Consider the following 16,224-nt stretch of genomic DNA (forward strand, 5'->3'; position numbering starts at 1 on the left):
ATCTGGGATAAGTCTGACGGGAACCTTGGAGATTTCCTCCCCCTTAGGAGGGGGATAAGGGTTTCATCAGGAGAGGGGTGAACACTGAATAATGTGTGGGCTCTTTGTACCCTGGCTCGAGATGGAGGTGCAGGGGACACCATGCAGAATTGGCCAAGCGAGACCATGTATAAGTTCAGGCAGAGTGGCAGCTCGCAGCTATGGCAACGAGTGAAAACACCGGTGCATAGACACTGGACGTATACTCTTTATTTTGGGGATAAAAAATGCTTATACATTTTGTAGCAATTATTTTTATAATAAACTTTTTTTAAAATGTAAAAATAAGCACATATTTTCCTGTTATTACTGTAGGAAAATGCTGCTGTGTGAATGGTTACTGCTTACGAGATATAATACCACCTTAACGAGATCTCAGCATTACCAGAAGTATAAAAGAGGCAGAAAGGGACATCGTTCAAACACACCAGATGCAAAGAACATACCTGCCTTGCAATGGCTGCCAAAGATTAAAAGGCACTTGGGGTTATTTAGGGCTAAAAAGCAAAAGCCCTTCGTTTCTTTGGCATGTATTTAAGCAATCCTTGATTATTTCAGTCCCAAGCCCCCAAAAGGCTGAGCTGTATCTCTTTCACAGTACACACCTCAGTGTGGGCGGGGAAGAGAGGCTGTGTGCGTCAGAAAGCATTAAACAAAACAATCAACAACTTCAGCCCAGAAAGGTGGCCCATGGAATGATTCCTGCCAAGGCCCTGCCTTCATGTACCTTTGAGTCAAAAATCAAAAGAAAATGCATTGTGCTCCTAACTTTACTAGGATAAAAGTATCACTCGAAATACTGGACCTGGTAAAATGTGCAGTAACTGCTGCTCAGAGAGGAGCAGACTCTCTGTCTTTTGTTGGCAGCAAAATAGTGCTCAAAAATGTCTTTGGAATGTTCATTTGCAGGGATCGCCCGAAGAGGTAGAATTAATGCAACTTCTAGGAATTTACACTTCTATCCTTGACTTGTCCAGAGCCCTTCAGGGAAGTGTTCTCACAGGGCAGTGCAGAGATCTGGACAAGAGGAGAAGCAGCTCTATTGTCCAGTTAAGGCTTGATGAAAGCTGGGTTCTGTAAACCCACTACAAATTTAGAGGAAGCTGCAATATAATTCCTACTTGTCTTGTGGGATCATACGGGTAACAGCATCACAAGTGTGCAGTTTTGGTATGTGCTGAAGCATAGAGCAGAATCAATTAATCCATCTGCTCAGATGTTTCAGATGATGGTTTCTGAACTATTTGGTCTCCAACTTAACCCACTTCCCATTTTAGATGAGGTGCAACTAACTAAAGGCTAGAAAGAAGAAGCTAGCATTCTTGCCTTTTAGTGGACAGCACTGTATTAGGCTGTTCCGATCACCTCCTAAGGGCATAAAAGGGGCAATTATGCCCTATCCCCAGGATTGAGGGTCACATTAAACACAGGTGAATGGTACAAAAGGACAAAAATGCTGCATATACATGATTACAACCTAGCCACATCATGATACAGCACAGAGAGACAACACCCAACCTGCAGGACCTGGGGAAGTTCAGACTTGAAATTAGACGAAGGTTTCTGACCGTCAGAGGGGTGAAATATTGGAACGGCCTACCGAGGGAAACGGTGGGGGCGACGGACCTGTCTGGTTTTAAGATACAGTTAGATAAGTTTATGGAGGGAATGGTTTAATGGTAAAACATAGTAGTCAAGGAAAGCCAAGCAATGGTGGGTAAATAGTATAATGGCTAACGGGGTCGGGCTGGAGACTCTTGCCTATATGCTCGGGGTCTTACTGATCGCCACATTTGGGGTCGGGAAGGAATTTTCCTCCAGGGCGGATTGGCTGAGCCTCTGGAGGTTTTTCGCCTTCCTCCGCAGCATGGGGCAGGGATCTCTAGCAGGAGGGTCTCTGCCGATTGCAGTCACTAAAAACAGGATTGGGGACTTCAACAGCAGAGTCCAGGGAAGGGGTAGGGACGGTTTTATGGCCTGCAGCATGCAGGGGGTCAGACCAGATGATCATAATGGTCCCTTCTGACCTTAAAGTCTATGAGTCTATGAGAGCACCAGTGTCAAACACATTTGACTCTTAGCTGTGATACTGTGTAATGGGATCAGGAATTTGTGGTGTGAGGTCAGGAAACTTCCTCATGCTTAAACTGAGGGTTTTCCTAAACTACTGCTTCTTTTCCGGGCAGTCTCCTCTTTGAGACAAAGTGCCTCTGTGGGCCGGCCCTGAGCCCTGGAATTCACTGCAGAGTAGTGTGAAGGAGGGGTCTGACCTGTCTGTGGAAGACAGTAGCTTCGGGGGTAGAAGCTGAGGTAGAAGTCTGACCAGGTATTCTGAGGAGGAGAATGCCATGTAGACTTGTTTGAGGATAATTCGGGGCTGGCAGCTGGAAGAGTCAACATTGTACACACACTCATGTAGGCGAGGGTTCAGGAGGGCCTGGGCACTGCGTTAGGGAAGAGCTAGGCAGTGCAGGGGAGGTGGCTCTAGACAGTTGTCCTCATGTCTATGGGGGCGTTTTGGTTAACGGGCAGGGGGAGTTCAGGACATTGGTCTAGGAGAGCCAGGGGAGGGTGATAGCTCAGATCACAGTCAGGACCAGTAATTGTGGGGAAAAGGGAGGAATTTGGAATGGTAACAAGGAAGTGTCAGAAGAGCAATAGGGTAAAATTACTGTTATTTGAGGCTGAATATGAGAAAGCTCTAACCAGAAGAAGCATTAAGCTGAGCAACAGTCTCTCAAAGAAAGTGGTGGAATAAGTTTAAAAGCAGACTGGACAAAGTCTAGAGAATCTCATGTAGAGAGCAAAAACACACTAGTCCCTGGGGAACTGGCTAGAGGTGGCCCAACAGGTCTTCCCCATTCCCAGCTTCTCTGATTCGGGAAGCATAAAACCTACAGCAATCACAGCGGACGGTGGGTGGGTGCATTCAGACTTTGGAACACTAAAATGGTTCTTCATTTCCATCCTGGGTGACTGTCATGAGAACTGCAGCCAGCTCAGCTTCAGCAGCCATTAGAACCTCTTTAGGCATAAACCTGCATGTTGCTCCGCTGCTGCTCTGACATATGTGCTGCAGGCCCTCGCTGGTTGCTGCCGAGGCTGGGGCTGGTGGCCACATCAGACCAATCTGAGGCAGAGTGCGGAGACGAGCTTGACCATTGATCAGGTGACTCAGGTGATGGAGTCAGATATGGGTGTTCCCCTGGCAAGTGCCTGGTATGGCTGGGAGTCCTCTCTGTGGCGGAGGAGGAGTAGCTGTGCTGTGATGGCGGAGTGGGGTACTTTCCCACTGAGCTCTGAAACTGGTGATAGGCTGGGAGGTTTGTCTGAGCTACTTGTCCATCCTGCTGAGGGATCACTGCCATGGGAAAGGAGGCACTTGGCAACTGAGCTAGATCTGGTACCTGGTACATGGAACTAAGAGGACCAGCTATATTCTGAGCACAGTTTGCCTGTGCCTGCTGAGGCATTGCCTGCTGGTTTATGCCACCTTTGGGAACCAGTTGGAAAGTCATAATAGGTGGCAGTGACACTCTGGAGACTCCGCCGTGCTTCACATCGGTTTGAATCATGCCACTCTGCTGAGGCATGCTGGGGTGAGAATGCACTACCTGGGGGACCATGCCAAACATCTCATTATACTGGGATTCATTCATTTCCATACGACTCATCCATTCAGCAGAAATGTTAACTGGCCTGAGTCGATCGAGCCCACAGTTTGGAGGGGTGATTCTGTGCTGTGAAAGCAGCTGGCTGACAGAAGGAAGCACAGTGCTGGATCCACATCCCAGGGGCTGCAGCTCATGGAGGTTGGAGAAGGACATGGTGTGCGCAGCCTGTACTGATGTGGCAGTGTGCTGTGTGTGTGGGGATGAAGGTAAAACCCCTGGTGATGGCATCACTGGAGACGATATTGGTTCAGATACAAAAGCATGGGGGGATTCCAGGGAATCAACTGGTGAGAGGGTTACTGAGCTCTCAGAAAACTGCCCCTTGCTTTCACTCACAGATTTCTTCCCCTTCCTCTTTGCATCCTTGGCACTTGGTTTTCTTGGCTTCTTGCTTAAGGAAGCATGTTTCAAATTGAGGAAGGACCTATTTGGGCCACAGATCACTGGCGAGAGGGCTGAGCTCAGCATGGTGCCAGGGTGCCCAGAAGGGCTATGGGTCAGGTTGTACTCATTCAGAAGGTGCACAATGTCATGGTGCATCCGGTCCTGTGCCACATCTCGGGGGAGGCGATCCATGTGATCTGTGATGTCTCGATTGGCAAAATGGTCCAACAGGATTTTAGCTGCTTCAAAACTCCCTTCCCGCGCTGCCAGGAACAGTGGTGTCTCCTCCTGAAAGCACAAAGAGGAGACATCTCAACAGTTTTGTGGTTACTGTGGATCTAGGGGAAACAATGTCGACTGAGCGAGGGGCAATAGGAGGAACTGCAATCTGTGAGTGTGGAACAGAGCCGGAATACACCACACACAAAATTCACTACAATTCCACTGAGAGAGAATCCAAGGGACAGGAACTAGCCAGCACGGCTTCAGGAGGGACTGCTCAGTGAGCTAAGGGAGAAAAACTCCCTGCGTTGGAAATGGGGGAGTGGGAAGGGAACCAAACAAGAATACAGTCAGCAAAGGCTTGTATGGGAAAGAACTGAGCCCCCAGCTGAAAGAACGGCCTGTAGTTAGACACTGGACTGGAATGTGGGAGACCTAGGTTCACCTGTGAACCAATCTGAGCCATGGCTAAGAGGGAGTGAGAAGTGGGATTTGAGGTCAATAGGAGCTGCTGGGTACCTGGCACTTTTGAAGAGTCAGGTCACTTAATTCCCTAAGTGTAGATTTAGAAGCCTCACTTCAAGCACCTAGTTTTGAAAAATCTTGGCCTAGATCATTTCCAACAGCAACGGCCCAACTGCAAAGCATGGAGTTAGTGGGAGAGAAACGCGGCTGAGTGACCAGCAGTGCAGACCATGTGTGAAGGGACAGCCCTATTGAGCATATACAAACTGTACCTTGTTGTCCTGCATGTCTCTGTTGGCTCCGTTTTTCAGCAGCACTAATGTTGCCTCCACATTGTTAACAGCAGCAGCCCAGTGAAGAGCAGATTTACCTGTGGGGAAATTCAGTCCCTTCAGCAACAAACCAATGAGCAAAGTGGGAGAGGTGTAATACAGCATCCCCAGGGAACTGCCAAGCCTGGCAACCTACAACTCTTTCCAGTACAGTAATCAGCCCTGCAGCCTCTGTGATGAGCTACACCTTGGTATGATCACCTGTGATACACCCATCTGTCCCCACAAAGCTGCAGAAAGTCCTGGCAGGCTCCCTCCATGACACCCAGAACCGCAAGGCACGTTGCAGAAAGTCTCAGTCCAACCTCCCACGAGACTCCATCTCACTACGTGCAATGGGACAGCCTCTCCAGGAGTCTCATGTTCTGTACGCTTGTGAGATGCTGCAGAAAGTCTCAGCACAACCGTCACCACTGTGTCCCCTCAGCTCTCCTCCATACATTTCAGGCATCTCCAAACAACCCACCCTATGATGGCCAGTCATTCTGCAGTGTGCTACACTTAATCACCACAGAAGTCACCTGTATAGAATACCCTCTACCCTATTTATTCTGCTAGCTCCAGTGTTATTAATAGCTCATGCTACAGTGCAGGTTTTAGCTCCTCATTCCCATTCTACACCCTGAGAAATGGTGCTGAACACAGAAGCCCTCAAGCCCCAAGCCCCGCAATACCATGATCGTCCACTGCATTGACATCAGCCTGGCAGTTGATCAGCTCGGCCACCATTCCTTCCACAGCCAATCGGGCAGCCAGAATTAGTGGGGTTGTGCCATCATTCATCCGCACATCCAGGTCCGTCACTCTGTTACGGATCAGGATCTGAGGCACAGGGGAAGAGTGATTTTTCAATTCCATTAAGAAATAAGACTGAGAATTAACAAGAAACTTCAGAGAAATTTTGTATTCATGTAGCAATATCAGGGCCGAAATTCGAGGACTCAGAATATGCAAGATATTAACAAAAAAGCAAGTGAAAATTGAATTACTACATGTAACAGAGTGTGTGTGTGTGTGTGTGTGTGTGTGTGTAATCCTTTGAGTTACTAATATCTGAAGAAACTAGACCTACAAAGAACCTTCATCCTTTCACCCTTGAGCCAATGCATTGCTCACAGTCTGAGAGCAGGATAGCCAAGGACACAGTACATGCCCAGATACATCCTTCTGGGTCGGCAGGCAGATGATGCCATGCATTGCAGTTGCCTAATGCCACTATCTCAGCCAGTGTCCTAAAAGGGATTCCCTTAATGGATTACCTGGAAGACACCCTGTGCATCAGCTGCCACGGCTGCATGAAGGGGAGACCGGCCCATGTTGTCTCGTGCATTAGCATCAGCACCAGCATCTAGTAAGCGTTTTGCCGCATCTGCTCTTGAATAGCGGGCTGCTAAGTGCAGTGCCATCTCCCCAGTACGGTCCGTTTGGGCCTGCAGGTTGGCACCTTGATAAATCAAGTCTGTTATTATATTTGCTGAAGAATCTTCCATTTCTTCATCTTCATCACTAATCTCGGAGCTGCCCACACGGAGAGATGCCAACATGAGTGGGGTACACCCATCTGTAACAGAAGAGAAGTTTGAATGGTAACACCTGCATAACAGCAAAGGAAAGCAGATTGTGCCTGTTCCCAGTGCCATATATCCTCTCCTTTTGTGCACTTGCACTGGGCCAGTGACAATCCCTTCCTTCCACGTCAGCACATGCAGCTCCATTTTACCTATTCGCGCTGTGTTACACTGTTCACATTTGGAAGGCTTTCTTCCCAACCATAGGACTAGGAACTTAGTTCAAATGAAAGCTTAGAGCCTGCAGAAGCTGATTGTTTAGGCCCCATACTCACCAAGGAAACTTTCCTGCTCATAACTGTTTCCCACTTAGTAGCTATCACAGGGGTCAGAAAGCAAATATGATGATGTTACAACAGCACTAAAAGAAGGGGGATCCAATAATCATTAAAATTGGTGGAAAGACTCCCATACATTTGGATGAGAACTGGACCAGGCCCAGAGTATGAACGTTCCAGAACATGCCCCAGATATTACAGTATACAAACGAAAATCATCTTTACTGCTGTACTAGCCAGGATAAAAGTCACAGCCAATTCTCTTGCTCCCAGGAATCACTTCCGCATAGAACAGATCACACAGGGCCATGCAAGCTGATGAGAGAGCTTCAACTAACCACTTCAAAGGCCAGCAGAACACTCTCAATGCATCTAGTCAACTGGGAAATACTAGAGCATAAGGGGAAAGTTTCTTCCTAAACTTAGGTGATCACTTGATGTTCTAGTTAGGAGACTGCCAGTAACAGAAAAGATGAAAGTCACAAGGGCTGTCTGAGTTATGGTGACCAAAACTGATCTTGGTACTAAAGGTGAGGACATATCAGAGAACATAAGACCACTACAGTATCTGCTGTAATATTATTCCTCTGTCCCTAGGAGATAGCAGAATGTCATATACACACAGCTGACAAAGGCTGCTTGTTAAGTAGATGTCTTCTTGTTTGTGCAAATTAATGGTATAAACTCATTCTCTAATGTCAGAAGGAAATCCTCCCCCGCCTCCACCACTTTTATGCAGACTACATGCTCTTGCGGAGTATAACCCTGCTCAATTGCCTCTCAGCAATTGCTGGCACAGATCAGTGCAGTAACACCGCTACCAGATTAGATGAGCTCTTGGGAATAGGCGCAGGAACTAGGGGTGCGGGGGATGCTGCAGCACCCCCAGGTGTTACGTAGGGCCGGTGGCCCCCACCCAGGCCTCCACTCCCCAGCCCGGGGCTTGGGTCCCGGCTGCCAGCCTCACTTCCCAGCCGCTGGCCCTGTGCCTGGGGCCCCACTCCCAGGGCTCTGCTCTTGGGGTGCTGGCCCTGCTCCCTGGCCCCGTGCACCTGGCTCCCCACTCCTGGGGCTCTGCTCCTGGGGTCCCGGCCGCTGGCTCCGTGGCTGGGGCTCTGCTATTGGCCCCACATGCGGGTCCCAGCTGTGGGCCCTGTGCCCGGGGCTCTGCTACAGGCCCTGTGCCCACTCCCAGCCGTACCCCTTGTCCAGGTCACCCCCTCCTGGAGACACAGCACTGCTCCCGGCCCCAGCTGGGGGGGAGCGTGGACAGAGGCAAGGGGGTTGGCTTTCAGCACCCCCACTATTTAAAGGGTTCCAGCACCACTGCTCTTGGTTATTTCCAGTACAGCAATTCATCCTTCATCTCTGCTGCGATGGTACCTTGACCACCTCCTCTGGGAGTTTTATTGCCTTAACGGACTTCCTAGACTGTCTGTATTTATTGTTCGTTGTCCTACCATTTTCTGATACTGTGAATTCCCTTCCTTTATTTCACGCTATATTCCAAGCAGTGCAGACCACAAGTCTGTCTCCCCAGAGTCTTTTTTCTAGACTGCATGGTAGGTCTCTCTCTCTCTTGCCTTAGCTCTTGGTCAAACATTGTGTAATTTTGCTGGTGTCTCTGCATGTTCTGCATCTTTACCCTGCATGAGGACTACAAGTTCTCACTGTTTTAGGTGCAATTGTTCTAATGTTGGGAGTTGTATGTAGTGCAACAGTTTACCTCAGACACCGTGTACTGACCTGGCCCTCTGACATTGACATCCAGCCCATCCACTTCCTGATCCTCCTGTGGTGGTGTAAGGGCTAGAGATGGGGTCCCACAGATGTCAGCTGCCTCTAGGTGTTGCTGTGTCCACTGGCGCTGATCTACCTGCTCCTCTCCGTCTGACAGCAAAGCTTGGTCTTCAGCCTGCACAGGGAAAATAAAAGTTAACTTCAAAAACAACTCAAATAGCAGCAGACACTTTCAAAACTGGTTTTTAAAACAAGTGTCTCCATTTGCTCAGCGTGGCATTCTTGAAGTTGAAGTTCCCACTGTGCAAGAACTGACCTGGATTTACAAAGAGGTTAGCATTGGCAAAGCTTCTCTTTCCTCCTTTACAGTCTGGAGGTCTGTACGGGAAGGGGCTCTGGCATGAAGTGACTTTGTTCCTGTTCTGCACCGGAGCAGTTGCCCTGAATTTAATATTTGCGATTTGGACAGTGTTAACTTTTAGAAGGTTTTCAGACGTTCAGGATTAGGGTGTATTTTGAGGGAGGGGCATGTTACAGAAGTACCAAACCTTATCCTAGGTAGAACAAGAAGAGTCTCAGTGGTTAGAAGGCAGTGCTCAATGCCTAGCACCTCTTACCTTTGCTCTCTTAGGCGGAGGTCCTCCACTGCTGGTCCAGTGCTCGCTCAGACTGCAGTCAGTCAAATTACCCTCTGTAGTTTGAACTGACAGATTCCTAAATAAATGGAAGAACACATGTCACATTGCAGACTGACAAAGTGAGAGTGGAATCACTAACACTCTAAGTTTAACTTGTTGTGTGTATGTGTGATGGGGCGTCTGCCCCACACTGGCTGGTAAGGGTTTAATGGAGCCCTAGGGAGGCTGCGCAGAAAGCAGCCAATAGGAGAGGGACTGCGTGGAAAGCAGCCAATCAGGGCTGGGCAAGCCCATATAAGAAGAGCTGCAGGGTAGAGCAGGTTCAGTTGCACCCTGGAGCTCAAGGAGGGAGGACTGGTTGCCTTGCAAGAGGAAAAAAAGCTAGCACCTTGGACAGAGCAGTGCTGGGCAGGATAAGGGGAGTGAGAGCAAGCTCCCGGCTGACTGCTAGCATGCTGAGGCCCTGAGATAAGGGTGGAGATAGTGCTGCGGCTGCGGGGAAGTGGCCCAGGGAAGTAGACTGAGACGTTGGCGGGGACACAGCATGTGGCTGCCATCTACAGGGTCCCTGGGCCGGGACTTGGAGTAGTGGGTCCCTCCTCCACTCGCCACTGAGGAAGTGGCTGGACAGTCAAACTGTGGTACTGTCCCCCAGAAGGGGGAGCACAGTGTGTGGCACAACCGGAGGGCTGTGTCCTGAAGAGGATGCTGTAGTCCTTGGAGCAACCTGGGTCCAGGAGCAGAAGTGACAGTGGGTGAGGTATCACCGAAAGAGGGTGCACTGGCTAGCAGTGCTGATCCCTGGGACGGCCAGCAGGTGGTGTCAGACTGGTGAGTCACACCCTGTCACACATGGTGGAGAATGTGGGCACACGGTCACCCCTGATATAAGGAAAGGATAGAGACTGCGGGGACAATTGCCTGTCACAGAGATTGCAGAGACTATCTGAGAGACAGTGGAAACACAATATGTGGAAGCATGTTTTGCTGAGGGCTTATATACCCTCCCAGACTGGACTTCAAAGTCAGTGCCCCTGCATAAAGGGGCCGACAAGCAGCAAGGGCAGCTTCAGGTTCTGCTGCTCCAGGTACTGGAAACCCAAGAGAGACAATGGGAGGCACAAGAGTACCTACAGGCCTATATGACCCGACTAGCAGAGCAGCAGCTGAATCTATTCAAGTTGCTCCAAAGGGGAGTCCATAGAAATTGCACGGAGCAAGAGGGAATGAGAGGCACCTGGAACAGGAAGCTGGGAGGATGCTATGCCTGTGGGCAACAAGGACATTGGAAGGCAGAGTGCCCTTGCTGGGATAGGCGACAGAAACCACACCCAGAGAACAGGAGGAAGGTAGAGCCCAGGAGAGCCCCACTTGTGGGGAGAACAAGGAAGGGATGGGCATGTTGGGCCTGTGAGCAACAGGAGCACCTGCGAAGGGAGTGTCCGGACCTCAGTTCTGGGGTCAAGACTGGCCCCGGGGAAGTGGCTAAGCAAGGGAAGGAACATGGGAGGCCCATGGCCAAAAGGAGGCAAAGGGCTTCTTGTTGATGCCAAGAGGAGGGCCGTGTAAGAAGATATTACCCCCTTAGGAGAAGGCCAATTGAAAAGGGGTACCCGGGAGCAAGACTGTCAGAGACTACCCAGATGGATGTGGCAGTGATAACCATGGACCTGGTGGGGAGACAGCTCCCACAGCCAGCAGGGAGTAGTAGGGAGAATAACATGACTGGGACAGAGGGAGCCGGACCTGCTAAGGGGGAAATACTGTCCTAGATACACTTTAAGCACTCTTAACATCTGATTTAATCACCCTTGCAAAGGTGGCATTCATAGCCTTGCATAACAGACTTCCATTGAACCTGAGACGTAAAGGCTTTTTGCCATCTAGCCTGGGATGAGATCTCAGAAACTGTCCTGCAGCAAGCAGGCTGGAGACTTGGTGGAATCCAGAGTGGCCCTTATGAGGGATAGGATGTAAAATGTGATGAAAGAAGATTTAACTTCAGATCTGAAGGTGGTGCAGGTCTCCTGCAGCAGTGTGAACTACCCTGCTGTCCGACTGAGCTCTTATGAGCCATTTGCTCAGATATGGACACTCCTCCAACAGATGAATCACAATCATTTCCACACACTATGTCAATACCCAGTGTGCAGGGAAGGACCTTGCACTGGTCATTTCTTGCCCACCAAGAACCTGACATGGTTCTTCCATATTGGGAGGCAAAAGCAAGCACTTTTAAGGCCGAGGGCCTAAAACCCACATGGGGCTTGTAAGCAGGGATTATTGTGCACAGAGAAGCCATGCAGAATGAGACTATCCTCAGTTATTCATTCCATTTGGAGAAGGCCAGAATAGGGGCTAGGCTATGATTTTTTTTGTTGATGAGAAAATCCCAGGAATAAAATCCTGTCCTTCTGTAAAGCTCTGGCATCGGTTCTGTGACTCCTATTTCCATCAGAGCCATGTCTGCCTCTTGCAAATATTCTCCATATGAGGGAGCCCTAGAAAAGGAAGAAGGGTTGGATATTGGCCTGGCTTCACACTGCATGAGTACTCCAGCGTGATAAATTCCAAAACCCAAACAAATGGCACCCCGTTCGTCAGCTGGGACAAATGGTCTCCAAAGCTGGGGTAGAAGAGAAAGGAAAAGGATCTGAGTACTGCAGTACTGGCTCTGGGTCCATCAGTGCATCCTCAAGTTTGTTGCCAAAGTGCACCCCACCAGCAGCTGGGGAAGGTCTTTGTATTCTCCAAGGAGTGTCCTCTGATGGTAGCTAACTCCCAGTAGGATTACTGTGACCTGCCCCAAAGTATCAAAACAAACATTGCCTGAAACAGGCTGAATGAAGCCCAGAGTCCTGGCCATACACTTCGTAGCTTTCAGTTTTTACAAGACTTCAACCTTCTTGGAAGTGAAGAGGTCTGCGCCTTCAAAGGCAAGTTCATAACCCTTTCCTGGCCACAAAGACCAGAATTCAGGAACATTTCAAGTGGGCTGTAGCCAGAGACCCGGCAGCAACATCAGATATCAAATGCAGTCCTGAGGGAATGTTTGAACATCTCCTGGATTTTAGCCTTGAAAATGCCTGTGTCTTGGCCTCAGATGCACTGGGCTTTAGAGGCAGCTTTTGACCAGAGCCAAGTGTTTTATCTGGCCTGATAACTGACAGCACAAAGTTTTGGACACTGAGGGATAAGCCTTTCTTTCAAACATGTCCAATGGCTACATTTCTCTGTCCCTGGGGTCAAAGAACTTCCCAGCGTTAGTGTTCCCTCTTGCCTGGGAAACCACAAGCAAGCAGGTTTGGAATCTGGCAAACATTCATAGCCCTCCATAAGGAATCAGCTTTCCCCAACACAAGTAGCAGAGGCAGGAACAATCTCTGTAGCCAGCACCAATGAGCGAGGAGCCTTCTCCCACCTAGCACACCTGCCAATGCAAGGCAGCCACTGCTCCCGTACTCAGGAGATTGGCCTGCAGAGATAGCTAGGCATGCCAGGGAAGCGACCAAAGGGACGGTGCAGTTAGCACGCTGCCTTGTGAACTGAAGGATTGTGAAGTGAACTGTTTGGCAATCTTAACTGAAATGTGCTATGTGGCTGCTACAGTAGAGTGGACACAAGAGAGCCTAGCGACAGCTGCCTTGGTAACCACAGCTCTGAACTTCCTTAGCTTTTACTTGTAAATTCTTAACCCCAACATTCTATTGAGGTAATTTCTGGCACCGAAGTCCTTGCTTTCTGAAAAGGTGCAGCTTCAGTAAATGGGCACATGTGACGTGTTCATGCAGAAGCATGAGGCGGGCACTCCAAATATCCAGTAGACATATGCTCATTTGCACGTTTCTGAATTTGGAGCTGTTTACATGGCCCCACATTGAAATAAATGTGTAAATGCAGCAAAGTCCCCTGCTGGGTTATCTGCCAGGACTGAACCCAGACCTCTGGCTCTAAAAGCACTTGCCTGTACTGCATTAGTTATAGGACTGGTCCATTAGCTTGGAGACAGTAAACCTTTCTAGCCACTAGAGGGGGACCAAAGTCACACTCCTGGCATGTATCAGTAAGTTAGAGAGACATGTTTTCAGCATCTTTAATCCTTCATTAAAACACACACACTGGACCATTTATTGACTTTTGACTTCTATAGGAGTTTCATCATGGATGAATATGGCCCATTATCTGCACTTATTTCAACAAGCCAGTGATAGCAGGGTACATCCAGAGCTCTGCACTTGGTTAATTTCAGTGGAAAGTCAAGTAAAGTGAATGAAGAGCATGTGATTTTCAGACGTTTTGTTATTTCTGCACAATCACCCTTCATGATTTCAAATTCACAGAGTCAGACACCAACCCTGTTAGGTAACATCTAGTCCATCCCCTAGAGGGTAGTGCAAGACTGTTACCTACAATGGGTTTTCTGGTGCTTTATGCAATCTAGTTTTAAATTTATCCATGGGCTGGGGCTTCCATCTGTAACATTAAATGAGATATCAAATGAAAGATCATCTCAACTGAACATCTGAACAGAGAAAAAGCTTGAGAAATTTTAGCCTGATGTGTAAATTTACCCCACCCCCACAAAGTTGTAAGTACCTTTAATTAGGGATTTATGCACTACGTGGTGGTTTGGTTGGCTCCCAAAAACCTAGCACGCATAAAGGCGTTCAATGACCCAATTCAGACTTACTTCAATCCAACTGCATCTTCCCCAACTGGCTCTCTGCGCTTGTGGTTACTGGGGTCCCGGCGTAGAACAAAGCCTTCTGGAAGCCAGAGAGAGCCATGCTTGCGCTTTCTCTTTGCCACAAGCACACCCAACAACAGGATGAAAAGGATGATCACAGCTGCCACAGCAAGTAGGTAAACCAACTGGGTCTTCTTTGGTAGCCAAGGTTCACCTAAAAATTCCAATTAAAATACAGCAAAGTAAGTGCTTTTTTGGACAGCAGCCTTCAATCCTCCTTCCTTGTACATAGGGTTTCCTTCTCCATGAAGACAGTGATTTTTCTCCACTTCATGGTGGGTTTAGAACAAAGGATGCCAAGGCCTTAGGAAGTTCAGACTCTGGCTATGCACTGTAGGTTCTGACAAGCCAGTATAACTGTACAATGAACACAGCACTTTCATTCTATTGTCTAGCCTTTGTTGCATGTTTTTCAGAGTGTGTGTTTTAAAAGGTTGCAGGGCTGCAGAAAGCAAATTTTGAAGAAGTGCATAGCTTGTTCATACATCATCATGTGTAAATGTAACACTTGTGGAGATCCTGAATAAGCTGCACACGGCTTCATGAACAAGATCTTCAATGGTGCACTCAATTGCTTTGACGAAGATCCTGTTCTTTGCTCAGCTGGCTCAAGATATCCATTCCCAAATTCACAACACTACTAGGTATAAAGTAGTTGTTTCTGGTCAAGTGCTGAATTTTGTAACTAGGGCTCAGGTTCTGGTGGCATCTAAGGAAATTCTGTATTGAAGAAGAGGATATTTCTGGCAGGCTGAATTTTTATTAAAGGCGCCTATTTAAATCTGCTCAGGGAGTTTGGAATGTTTGAATGAGTTCTAGCAGACATGTGATGGTCAAAGGTGTGTGATAAATCTCTCACATGGCTCTGCAACTTATCACCTCCACATATGTGTTTTACAACTAGTTTTACACTCCACACTATAAAAGTTAAAAAAATGAATTACACGAAGTGTACCACATATGCACACAATGGCCACACATACTTGTAATACTGTAGGGGATCAGTAAATTAGCCCGCAACATGATTAAGTTTCTTGCAGGATTCAAGAAGCTGCATTTGAACAGCAAGGTGCAGACAGGTGTTGAAGTGCTGATCAACAATTAAAACATGCTATTTCATACATTAAATCAAGCATTTATTTCTTTCATGCGCCAGACATATCCCCCCGTCTCTCTTCCAACGTTACTTACTTTGGACAGACACAAAGGGGTAGGGCAGCATGTCCTGCATGGCCTGAGCTGCTAAGAGAGCTGCAGCAGCTTCTGTGCTTTTAAAGCACTGGTCTGAATCTTCACTACATTGGCGGTTGTCAATTTCCAGGAACACCTTCGTGCTGCAGGAACAGAATTGAAGTGCAGAGGAGTAAGCAAAGGAAGAGAGAATTGGTCCTTCTAAATGGTGCTTCCCTAAATTAAAATTTAGTCTCCCGGGTTAATTCTTCTAGCCTAGCATTGTATTTAGCAATCTTCATAGTTTTATACTCCTCCCGTGGCAGAACAGAGACGTATTTTAGGCCACAAATACTGCATACATTTGAACCCACCTCACACCCACAGTACCTAACGATATAGTCTCACTAGTGATGCACAAAGGAATTCACTCACCCAATGACCTCCTGTTCAAGTTCTCTGGGCTTGCGATTGCCTGAGAGTGATCGCCGACTCCGTGACGACGGCCTCTCCCCATAGTATGGGAACACCATGGGGTTTCCCTGTGAGTCCAGTTTTATTCTCAGGTTGGTATGAAGAAGGGATCCTAAAGTCCGCAGGAAACTGCGGGCATCACTGAGCAGCTCATCGGGGGGCATCAGTACCACAATAATAAGGGTCCCTTCTGCCAGTTTCTCAGCTTTGTCACCAGCACAGTCCAGGCCATCCCAGCCACACTCCTCACTGTTACAGCCCTGGTCACAGCGCCCGTCCGCATAATGATCTGCACAGTACTTATCATACCTAGGAGAGGGGCACGGGGTTACAAACAGCAGCACACTGGTGTTTCATTGTACCTCTAGTCTGGGGCCTGCAGAACAGGATTCAAACCTTTCCCCGCTAATCAGCTCCAGTCTGGGTTCAGGTTGAGGAGGAGACTGGAGGGCTGCAGCGTATCGGGTGAGGTATTTCACCTCTAGTGTACTGC

At 48.4% G+C, this 16,224-nt stretch overlaps 1 protein-coding gene across 2 annotated transcripts in view; it reads right to left on the reverse strand.

The window, feature by feature from the left end:
- Positions 1-229: 229 nt before the first annotated feature.
- The window catches only part of NOTCH2 (notch receptor 2), a 146,960-nt gene continuing 130,965 nt past the window's right edge, over positions 230-16,224 (reverse strand). For both annotated transcript variants that reach the window (XM_008163149.4, XM_042851028.2), the window contains 9 exons: positions 15,693-16,040; positions 15,279-15,421; positions 14,031-14,241; positions 9,320-9,416; positions 8,709-8,877; positions 6,376-6,677; positions 5,791-5,938; positions 5,057-5,154; positions 230-4,385 (listed from right to left, as the gene is read on the reverse strand). In XM_008163149.4, the coding sequence (XP_008161371.3) occupies positions 3,066-4,385; positions 5,057-5,154; positions 5,791-5,938; positions 6,376-6,677; positions 8,709-8,877; positions 9,320-9,416; positions 14,031-14,241; positions 15,279-15,421; positions 15,693-16,040 (2,836 nt within the window). In that variant the 3' untranslated portion in view covers positions 230-3,065. The remainder of the gene's footprint in view (positions 4,386-5,056; positions 5,155-5,790; positions 5,939-6,375; positions 6,678-8,708; positions 8,878-9,319; positions 9,417-14,030; positions 14,242-15,278; positions 15,422-15,692; positions 16,041-16,224) is intronic.

Source organism: Chrysemys picta, chromosome 8 (genome assembly GCF_011386835.1).
Source record: "Chrysemys picta bellii isolate R12L10 chromosome 8, ASM1138683v2, whole genome shotgun sequence".
NCBI lineage: Eukaryota > Metazoa > Chordata > Testudines > Emydidae > Chrysemys > Chrysemys picta.